This window comes from Barbatula barbatula (genome assembly GCF_947034865.1).
Source record: "Barbatula barbatula genome assembly, chromosome: 17".
Lineage (NCBI taxonomy): Eukaryota > Metazoa > Chordata > Actinopteri > Cypriniformes > Nemacheilidae > Barbatula > Barbatula barbatula.
Window position 1 is genome coordinate 14,406,291 of NC_136780.1, and position 12,255 is coordinate 14,418,545.

The 12,255-nt window shown below is 40.0% G+C and overlaps 1 protein-coding gene across 2 annotated transcripts in view; it reads left to right on the plus strand.

The window, feature by feature from the left end:
• nav1a (neuron navigator 1a) overlaps window positions 1–12,255 on the plus strand; it is a 90,008-nt gene that overhangs the window by 18,955 nt on the left and 58,798 nt on the right. For both annotated transcript variants that reach the window (XM_079478403.1, XM_079478402.1), the window contains one exon: window positions 10,313–10,415. In XM_079478403.1, the coding sequence (XP_079334529.1) occupies window positions 10,313–10,415 (103 nt within the window). The remainder of the gene's footprint in view (window positions 1–10,312; window positions 10,416–12,255) is intronic.

A 12,255-nucleotide genomic window follows, 5' to 3' on the forward strand; every position in this document is an offset into this window, starting at 1 on the left:
AGAAAAGTGTCCGTCCAATACATACTGACAAATCACGGTGAAAGCAGTAGATCACTTTTTCTCCCATTCTGTATTTGCCATACTGAGGTTTCAGATATACTATTCATTATACTGATATATTGATTTTCCTATACTATAAGGAAGCCGGATGCCGTGGGCTTCACATTAGGAGCGCTATTTCAGTGTAAAGCGTGAGTGACCACTAGGGCTGGTCTGAATACCATTTTTGGAGCTTCGAAGCTTCGGAGGGAGGGGGCTGAACATATTCTTCCCTCTAATGAAGGCAGGAATCACTGTGTCTGTCTGTCTGTTTGCATTTTTAAGGGATTGGGGATTCAAGGGATTGCAGTGTCACATTTGATGTAAAATATTTGAATTTCAAAATTGAAAATCGAATGCCAACCCACCGAACGAATATTCAAATAATGGAATATTCTGGTCCAGCCCTAGTAACCACTAACAAAGTTGTGTCCCTTTAAGATCAGCTAAATAGTCACTTACAGTATAATATTTCACCTAGTATAGGAGTTATTGGTGCAGAGCAAATGTGTTGCAATAGTTCAGTCTGTGCTAAGAGTAAGCCTGTTGAAACTTCACTTGGAATATTTTCTTTCTTTTCTAAACTCCAGAATAAACACAGCTGAGAGGTCAACGTTAGATTATTGGTCTTGTCACTGATGTGTTGTTTGTCACTAGAACTACAGACACCAAACAGCTGCCTCCACATCTTTACAGAGAGTAACAAAGATAAATGTTTAATGGAGAGTTTAATGGTTGATGATTTGGTACCCAGGTGTCAAGTCAAGGTTCAAACAGGCACAGAGTGCACGGCTGGCTGGTTCAGGTTTAGGAAGATTAATATTTAATACCCGATTCATCTGAAACACATCATTTGAATTCTCACAGATCTCCAAATACGTTTGCTTCTCTATTGAGACTTAAAGCTGTCTTGAGATTGTAAAGACGCCAAGTCTGTTTTGACGCAGAGAGAAAGAAGCGTGGAAACGTGAGGAAGCAGATGTTCATTTGGTTTTTACAATCTGTTTTAAAATACTCTGATGACTCATCTTTAATGATAAAATCCAATCAGGTTGTACATCTGTTAGTCTGAGAGTATTTAGATTCAAAGGATTTGCTTGAAGGCCCTGCTGAGGAACTAACCCACATTAATACATTATTTCAGCACCCACAGACTTGTCCAGATTTAATCTAGGGATATAGAATCTAATCTGAAGTGTTTGGCATCACACCGCTTGCGTGTAGGAGTATTTAAGAGATTTTTTGAGAATTGGGACTAAGAGGTAATTGGCAAATGTCTTCAAAATGTGAATTGGAATTTGAACCAGTGAAGACCATGTTCGAAACTTTGTTTTGTGCAGAGAAGACTGGAGAGCCCTTGTTAAAAGCAATAGTTGCCCCCAAGCGACATACGTGGTTGATCTCGTGTTCTCCACGCACATGGTCTCCAAGCTGGTTTTATTGAACTTTCATGGTGTGCCGGGGTCATCCAGGCCTAAGGTCGCATTTTGGAGTTACAATGTTTTTGTTTGTCACACAGCACGTGCCATTTTTACCTCATTGAGCTTCAGAAAACATTAAGCAACAGACTAGCTCTTTAGGAGGAGTGTGATACGCTCAACAAGGGTCCATTTCTACATCTCTCTTTTCCCTGACGAATTGAACATGACAACAGCTGGGCGGACCAGCTCTCTGGCTCTCTTACCAGCTTTTGTGAGGTTTGCTGTAGATGCAGCAAGGGTGTTGCAGGTTTTAAACGCCAGAGAGTTTATAAACCATGCAGCTGTCCGGGCATCACTCCCACTTCCTTGCCCCTGGGTATGTATGGATTCCTCAACAAACTTTTACTTCTCCAGTGTTTTTCTTGACAGTGTAAAGTGGGCTGGAATAACCTTTTCCGCAGGGAAAAGAGAAGAACTCGGTTTTTATGGTCTTTTTATCTCTTTCACTGAGCTAGAATAAAATATTTTAATATTTCAGATTAACTACAGTCTGGTTTTAACTTCACCCATAGGAATCTTCCATATATCAACCGTTTCTCACAGACAGCAATGAGTTTAAATGGAAAGCAAATTGAGACATATGTTTATCCAGCTGCTCTGATTTTTCTTTAAAAAAGACTATTAGTTTCAAGTGTCAACTATAGAGTTTTAGCCGAGATCGCTACATTTCAAACCAGTCCCGGTAATGGGCTGGCTCGACTGGGTGGGCAAACATATATTCTGGTTGTGCAGATATATATATATATATATATAATCATGGTTCATTACATGCATCATTTTTACATTTCTTTGTGATCAATCTGAGAGATCGTTATTTCATAGATGATACAACCAAGAAGCATTTAATCTTAAAATATTTTAATTGTTAGCTGGATATTTTTGGGGGGCCCAAGATAAATCTGGGGATAAAGCCCCGGCCTTATCCCAAACTGAGCTAAGCAAATGTGCAGTTTATTGTTTTTTTGAAAGCTCAAATGATGTGAGGTGTGGCAACCAAATTTATCTTCTATGATCTTACTTCAGTCGATGATTGACTTTGTGTCAGTAAATATATCCTTCAATTTTCAAATGAACATCTTTTGCCATAGAAGACATTTGAAAACTTTGTTTAATACATTTTTCCCACTCAATACATATTGTCAAAAATAAACCTTTTCTTATGCTTTAATAAGTCCTCATAGAGCTGAGTGACAGAAATTAACTAATGGGAGTTCCCTTTGTCAGGAGAAGCTTGAGATGAAAGGGGAGCCATCAACATCTGAGATCAGCGCCATCAGACAGTAATCATTATGTTTGCTGTGTCCAAAATTTGCATCCATTAGGGTGGATGCTTAAAATGTGACTTTATTTTGCCACTGAAATGAGTGAAATGGCAGAAGACATTTTCCCAGCCTTAGTATTATGTGAAATCTTGTTCTTGGCTGGGTATCTGATTTTAAATCAGATTTGACATGGGAACAGGTCGGTTTCATTGGTGTTACTCAGCTGTTGGGATTCTGTTTGTTTATGGCCTCTCGGGCGGTTTCCCAAGCGGCTTTATGTGATCGCAGTGTGAGTGATCAAGACTAGAATGCCTTACAATATTCTTCAATATAACATAAAACCCCACCAGCCTGATAAGAGCGGTGTCACGGTTTTCTTGCTTCCGAAGTTATTCCCTTAGGATATTATTGTGATCTTGCACGGATATTCCAATCCGTCTTCTCATTTCCCTCTGTGTGTCTTCCACTGTATGTCTGAAGCGCCTGCAGGACACTCTATTGTTATTTCGGAGTTATTCACAGATGTGGCACGCTCGCGTGTGTACACACCTTCCTGTTTTCAAGGTCAGAGCTTTGTATCAGAGCACCTTGAGACTACACAGGAGACAGCTGTAAAACACTGAAAAGTTTGGAAAATAGGGATTGTAATGGATTGAAGTGGATCATCATTTGTAGAAAACAATGATTCCAACCAGACTTCCGTGTTATCTGGTGATGCCTCCAGACATGACGTCTTAGCAGAGCGGCCCGTTTCAGCCAAAAATGTTATTCAGAGTTGTCAGCACTTTCTAATGTGCATTTAGCGAGAGCATTTAGCTTCCCGCTCGCACAGCATTCTCAGAAAGGCAGATGATGGTTCCAGTAAGCATTCGTCTACATCCCTATTAGCTTCTCTATTGACAGTTTATGCTTCAGTTAGTCATTAGGAAGAAATTGACAATCTCAAAGATTAGAAGTACTGTTGAGATAGTGTGGCAGCTCTGTTACAGATGGTGGAACTTCTGAAATGAAAACGTGGGTGTCCTCTTGGTATATTTAGTTTATTGTAGAATTACGCCATAACCTCAGGTATTATAGATGTCAATGTATGTATCACTATCAATGTATGTATCTCATTCATATGCTCCCTAATGAATGCAATTCTTTTATCTGGATGCTTACTTTTTTGGATATCACTGCTGTCCTTCTGAAACCTTGTATCTCCGTATTTTGTGAATTTGTATTAGTCACCCTTTTTGTTTGTCACTGACTGATATTACTCGCGAGCTGTGACCACGTCGCGTTGGTCACAGCTCACCTTATCATTGCCCCGTTAGAGATACTAGGTGAGCGCAGTATATGACGTATTTTTGAAGATGAACGATTTGATAACTAACTACAGAGGAGTTCATAATACGCCATTTATCTGTTGATTTCTTGAGACATCGCTGAATTTTTTCCAATCCGTTCACAACAAGAATGAAGGTGAAAACTTGCATGGAATTCACCAAGTTGTTTCTACAGTAGCCCGTAAATACATTATCTCTTTCGACAAAGAAGTGAAAACATGATGACATCTTTTTCCTAACATAGTGCTTCGAAAGGGAGGTGTGGAGTGAGAAGTTGGTTGCAATTCACCACTCCACCTCTAGATGCTGCTACACTGGGCCTTTAACAGTAAAGACCATAAAATTGTGATCTACTTATGAGGGCTTTATAAATCTGTTAGAAAATCCCAATTGTAATTATGGGATTATTGTTAATCTTCCCTACTGTGATCGAGGGGCATTTTAAAACCCTTTAAATGAGGTGTGACTGCATCAATGAAGCCGGTTGACAAAGTAGCCCACTTTGTTTTTTCCAACAGAATCAAACTCTTTTTATCTCCTTTATCGTGTTCTCTTTTGTCAATTCAGCTGGATACACAATCGAGTCGTCCCATTCCTTTGGAAGCGTTTTTTTATCTCCTCAGTATATTACTGTAACATGTTAACCAAGTGCCTGATGCCAGCTTTCTTTTAAAGCTTTTATCATTAGAATTCTTCCACTGTCTCTGCTTTTACACATGCAGTCCTTCATCAGCTTGAATATCCATGAATAGGAAGAGAAAAGAGCGGCTGGATTGCTACTCACAGCTCTCCTCGCGCCCCAACACAAGGACACAGGGTTGTAAAGAGGGGGTGGCAGGTGTACTGGAGTTCCCCCCCTCGCCACATTTAACCAGCCTAGCCTTGATTCATTAGTTCCCCCCCTGGGAAAGTCCTTGCGACGGGGGTGAAATTTGCATCTCTAATTTCCTCATTCCCTCACGCAGGCCGCAGCTGGGTCCTCTGGGCCGATTTAGAAAACAGGAAGTCTGACAGGCTCGAACCTTTCTGTCAACCTTACCCCTGGAGTGGGGAGACTTCAATTACCATAAATGAGGGCTGTGCTTAACAACCGCAAGCAATCGATTAGATCCAGCGAGGGGGATTGGGGTGGTAAATCTACCCTGGCTGATATCTTTTGTTTCAGCATGTACGGTTTGGCATCAGAGAGCTGATAGATAGAAAGAACACCAGCTACATCTAAAGCTCGTAAGAAGTGATTAATAATTGTGTAATGCCATGCAGACTGCACTGTTTGTCATGTGAACAAAGATCAGAGGTGACTGAACATGGACAAAAACGATTTAATGCTGCTCTAAATCGGTTATGAACACAGATAAATGGTGGTTAATGAACACCATGTACTTACATATTCTTAAAGGGACAGTTCACCCATAAATCCAAATTCTGTCATTATTTGTTCACCCTTATGCCATTCTAAAGCTGTGTTTGACTCTTTGTCTGCGGAACACAAATGTCTCAGTTTGATTTCATACAAGGGAAGTCAATGGATGCCTTTGTGGTTTGGCAACCAAGTTGGTTACCAACTTTCTTCAAAATGTCCTCTTTTGTGTTCTGCAGAAGAACGACAGTCATACAGACTTAGAGTGATATGAGAATATGTAAATGATGAAAGAATTTTAATTTTTGGATGAGCTATCCCTTTAAGATATATAGTAGTTAACAGTTCTGGTTCTTATGTGGCCCCCTCGTTGTTTTTCTGTTGTCTTGGGTTGCTCCGCTAGAGCATTCATCCAGATGAATGTAGATAGGAATGGATTTAAGTCATGCACAAATGAAATGAGCTGTACTAGCATGGTCGATTCCAGTGTGTCTAATATGATTTTAAGTACCACTGCTCAGTGAATAAATGTGACTCCTGGGCATTTTGGATGGATTGCCAATCTTCAAAGCACAGGTTCAGCCGAGCAGAAGGGGGAAGTGTGTGTGCCATCTAGTGTAGGGTAGCAGGCGTAATACCATAATATCTTGGAATTTATTAATGTACATATGACGCCTTTATGCCTTATTTTTATGAAATATTCTGATCAAACGGGATTTTACGAGGTGGATATTTAGTATGAATTCATATGAAATGATTGGAGTGATGCAAAATGTCTGATTATTAAAAAAAACATTATTGAAACCCTACATCCTAAACCTAACCATAGTAATAAGTGCTGAAAAATTATGCCAAAACGTACAGTACAAATGATATTAAATGGATTTATACAATTTAGCCAACATGTAAAATTGTTACAAATTGCCATGAGTTTGTTGAAATATAAGGCTTTTTATAGGTTATTATAGGTGTCTCACAAAGATCTCTTGAATAAAAGTGTTGCGAAAATACTTGTATGTTTACTACATATATTTACAGGACACAGATTATTTTCCTTATAGATTTATTTCTAAATAGATCTAATATCATATCTTTTTTGAATAATTTGAATAATTTTGCAGTTTCCTCTATAGGGCAGCTTTGAAACAATGCATATTCTAGAAAAAAGTTTTAATCCATTTTATTTTTAGTACTACACAAGGGAATATATCATAAGGTTTGTTAAAATATGTGTGTATGTGTGTGTGTGTGTGTGTGTGTGTGTGTGTGTGTGTGCGTAAAAATACTCATATTTAGCAGTACTGTACTGCCGGCGTAGTGAATTTTGACTACACCCCCCCTCAAAACAAAGTGGTACTTGCCCAGACAAATCTCATCACTTCACTGCTGAGGGGTTGAGTGGTTGCCGGTGTATTTCTGTGCAGTTGTTTTGAGTGTGTAACTGGGTGGTTGCTAGGGTATTCGGTGTAGTTGCTAGGGTGTTTCGGGTGGTTTCTAGATGTGTACTTAACTCCCCAGTACAAAACAGCACCTAAAAACATCTGACTAATTAAAATAGAGCACCTCCACTAATCAGTACACAACTGTTTATTGAATAAATGTATACTTGACACCCCCTCTGCTCTCCACTGGAGATAACCTTTGAAATCGAAACAGCTTGCTCACTTCGGTAGCCGCTCTGTGCGTTCAATGCCTCTATCATCTCACTATTGAGCCAATCCCCAGACCTGATGAAATCAATAGATCCTCTATACGTCACACGTCTTTATGGTGAAATCAATGTGACATGTTTTTGAGAGCATGTTTCTCACCATCAGAGTCCTTGAGTGGTGTTTCCAGATGAGCTGTGATGCAGGGCGATGGAGATCTTGTGGTTGGTGACCTCGCCTTCATCACAGAGGTCATTCCAGCACTGACCAGCTGGACCCGTCCGCAGGGGTCCGTGGGCATGGAAGTGCAAGCGTAACTTCCTTCTCACTTTCATTACACCAGAGTCCAACAGGACAATTCACGTGTATCTGTTTGCCAACTGGAGCGGGTCCATGCACAATGCAGTATTACTGAGAAGTTGGCCCATTTAAAGCATATTTAGGCCGAGAACGATAACTAAAGGATACAAGTGTCCATACTATAGTGATCTTTTTCAAACGTTATACATAAGTTGTTGTTATGGGCATCGTCCTTGCCGTGAATGGCCCTTTACAAGTGTTGTTTTTGGTTCAAGTAAGAGTGGATGTTGAAACAGTTTGGTGTCCGTTCAGCTGTGGAAACTGAATCTGGGGGATTACATCGGCTGTGCATATTTTCAGTGTAAGGTCCAACGGCTTCAACATGTTGTTTCAAATCTGTCCATTTTCTGGTCCAGTAATTACCCTCTCACAGCTTAATGCTGTCAACTCAGTTCTGTGCTATCACATGGAGTTAATGGTCCTTTTAGCCACAGACTGCAGACACAGTCATTGTGATCTTGTGATCATGCTGCTGTGGGGGGAGGTTGGGCTTTAGGCTGGACTGTAACAGCCTGTTGTAACTCCTATAACAGCAATGCTTTTATGAGCTGTAGACAAATAAATAATAATTCAGTAAATCAATTAATTTGCTTTTGCCAAATTCAGTTTTACTAAAGACAGGACAAAGGGCAAGGAAAGATAGCAAGAATAAGATGGCAGCTGTGAGAGATGACACAAACCAGACTCAAATTTGTATCTGCAAATAAGGCACAGAAGCCATGTTGTTATTTGTTTAACGCACAATATGTCATTTTTGCCGCTAGAGGTTGCAAAACAAAAATAATATAATAACTTCATGAAGTTGTGAGGGCGGAATCATGGGAATTGTAGTCTTAACTTCCATTGCTGATGGAAATCAATCCAGCGGAGCTGACAAATCATGTGCATGGATGACATAAAGTTTTATTATCATTGTTATAATATAAGTCAACAGATTGGCGTGCTAGCATGAGAGCATCTTAATAGTAGTGCTTTCAAATGGCTCTAGTGATACTATGATATCATGTGTGATGGTCTGCGCAGTGCTGCATGAGGTCGCTAAGGATTTCTGCAACGCTATAAGCGGAAAACGGGACAAGACATCATTGACCGGCGATGCTGTCAATGATGTCATGTCTACGTTTTACGCTTGTAGCATAACGTTGGTTAAAATGGTGAATTTCTCTGGATTTAAAAATTTGTTAGATTGTTTGACATTTGATTGATTGTATTATATATTTTATATCATTATAATATATTGCATGTTAATTTTAATAAAGATTGTAGTTACATAAACGTTTAAAGTGGCGCAATTGCATATTGTCACTTGTGGCAACACAATGTTCCTTAAATAATTGTTATGTTGTGTTCACACCAAGACCGAATTTAACTATGTGCGCGAGTAAATTACACAAAGAGACAAGATGTGAATAGATGTGAATTGGCCGCCGGTCCGTGCAAATTAAACTATTCGTTGAATGGGTCGTGTAACTTTGTCGCATTTGAGTTTAGTCAAGAAACGGTTCTTCTAATGGTATCCCTACTGGTAAATACAGTAGAGTAGAGTATAGCATAAAGTCGGACCTCACATGCCTATTAGCCAGTCTAGCTTTAGAACAAACTACCAAACAGCTCATTTAAACCTCTCTGGAAAACTCACCGTGCTTCATAAAACTCATTGTATGAGATTACTGCTGAATGAAGTGGCACTCCACAGGGGGCAGCAATGGCTGGGATCCTCATCACAAAACCGTGGGCCACCTACATGAGTTGTGCTGATCCACTACACACATACACACAGGTCTGCATGTCCATTCAAGGGCAGATCCGTTTGTGATGGAGATTAAAATGAATTAAGACCCAGGTTTTGACTAATGCCAGTCTGGATGTCATTACAGTAGGTTTGGCATGGAGTCTTGCTGTGCTGGCTGGTCAAGCTTTGGGATTAACACACCCCAGGGGAACATGCAACAAGCTGCCAGTGATGAGGTTTTAGGAGGGGATGCGAGGTGGCAGAGGAAGAGACTAATCTGATTGTAAAGACGCTTGTGTCGACATCAGAGGACACACTGAAGAATCGTTCCCGGAGTGCTGGATGTGTATTGCACACAAAAAAAGAGCTGACCATCATCTCCCGAAATGCAAAATAGCCCACTGTTCTCCAGTCTGCCTGAAGTGGCAGTGAATAAATATGAGAGGTTGATAACTGTAATAACTGCGGAGGGACTTCTGTATAATGTGGTTTTATAATGTTACACTGAAGCAGCGCTGTTTTGTTTAGGGTGGGAGGCTGATCAGACGAAAAGCAGCTCTCGCGCCTGTCAGCAGTTCTCAAACAGTCGGGGTAAAGATGTATAATGCATTCCCCGCTTTACAGCTTGAATGTCAAATAAATCTGTATAAGCGCATTTACCTAAATAAAGAAAGCAATTAAACTGAAAGAAGACCTTTTGTAAATACTAATGTCCTGTTTATGTGAACTCACTGGTACGGTAGCTCGATATGCTTTTGGCATGTTGGCAGGATAGGAACGTAATGTTTAATTCATCCGTGCTCTGCCTGTAAAGCTGCCCACTCGCTGAGCTGTTATATTCCTCTGTTCCATCGCTCTGCGCTCTTATAGCATGAGGATAAGCCGCTTGTTTGATCTTTCTAAAAACGGAGATACTGTGTCAGTGAAAAACATAGCTCGATATCACGCTTGATACATGCTAATGTTTTTCTTGGCTGTAGTCCACAAGCATTTTAACACTCGTGGGTGTGTTTGTGTATGCGTGCGGCTACATTACATGTAGTTGTTTATGCTAAATGTGTGCTTTAACAGACCGCTCATCCTCTCTTCTCTTTGCTGCAGATCCCGAGTCCCAGAGGAAACGCACCGTTCAGAATGTCCTCGACCTCCGGCAGAACCTGGAAGATACCATGTCAAGCTTGCGGGGGTCTCAGCTCAGCCACAGGTATGGAAGGTCATGCTTTTAGGCATCCTCATCTGATCTTTGATTGGGGGGTCTACAACCTGATAGCTTAAAGGGACGGTTTCCAAAAATATAAACGAATCCTCATGTTGTTCATAACTTGTCTTTGACTCTTTTTTCTGTGGAACTCAATTGAAGGTATTTTGAGGAATGTGTCAGTGGTTTTGTGTTCGTACAATGGAAGTCAATGGGGCTCAATGATGAACGAATATTGATGTGGTGTATGCGTACATAACCTATAATGTCCTTGAGAGAGATTTTAGCTGTGTCTGAATGAACCCACCGAAAGCAGTGAACAGTCCAGAACCAGCAGAGCAGCAGATGTTTGTCTGTCCTTCTCACATCAGCACCTCCCGATGTTGATTCTCCCTGTCCACGGTCCACAAACACACATACAAACCACAGCACCGGGATGGATTTCCGTCTCATCATAGAGCCACATGTGCGTGAGGTCTTCTGGCAGGGCTGGTGTGTTGCGTCAATGTATTGGTTATGACAGCTAATGGCTTGTGTATCTTGTGGTTTGGAGAAACACTAAGCTCTCTTAACTCTCAAGGAAGTTGCTAATGGTGCATTACAAACCAATACGTCTGGAGAGTTTAGCCCTGCGAACCAAGCATAAAATAATTGATGTTGTATAATATTGTAAGGAGATGTCAGAGCTGTGGATTAGTGTGTGCTGTGTTACACCGAGCATTGTTACTCAAGTGGATAATGTGAGTTTGAATTTCATAAATTCATGTTTAACCCTTATTTTTTTAAATAAGAATGACAAAAGAGGATAACATACATCATACTTTGTGGGCACTGGCATAATATTTCAAGCGGTATTTGTGTTATTGTACAGTGAAATCTTAGGCAAGCAAACTTGAGATATTAAGACTTAATAAATGTATCGTTTCGTTTTTTTAGCCAAAAATAAGAGAAAGAATTTTGGAGACCGGTTGTCAGTTGTCATTAAACACAATTTTGCTTGTCATTTCAATAAGATCTTTATGTAATCTTTAAATATTTTGATATATTTACTACCAGACTTGGATTATTTATGCCTATAATTTAAGATACATTTATATAAAACTAAACCTTATTCAAGTTATTGACAAGTTATTTCAACAACTGTTAATTAATCGTTGAACAGCCTAATAAGCAGTCGCGACTAAGCACATGACAAACTGTAAACAGATACAGATTCAGTCATTTCAGTCATTTCATATATATAACAGACTGTCCAAAACAGATTCTTGTGTCCATTAGTTTCACGGACTATATTTTTACGTGGACAGTATGTAAGCACTCTATCTTTCACTCAGTGTGTTTGTTTAAGTGAGTGATTTTAGTAATGGCTCCTGATATAAAATTACCCCGTCTCAGGTTCAGCCGAGTCATTCTATTAAAAGCTTAACATAACCATCCTGATTTGATGCTTCATCTTAACATAAACACTAATGCCTCGATTTAAGCCTCAAGCGAGAGTCTGTACACAGAGAGCCCGAGCTTACTGTTTTGTTTATGAATGCATAATAACGCTTGCTTAAGCAACATGCTCTGCTTGATTTGTCATATTTTCTATTCCTCTGATTGAACTGTTCTCAGAAGTCCATGGGAGGACTAAAGGAACGCTAATCACTGCCATTAAACCATCATTATTATTCTGCCTGACAATTGAGCACACACACGCGCCTGCCATTTTCAAAAGATAATTCATATTCACGTCAATGCTCTAAAGAAACATTGTCGTCTTTTCTGGCTTCTCCGAGAATACTAATCACTCCACTTTATGGAAAATGTTTGTGAATTCTACATATGTGCAATGCATTGTGGG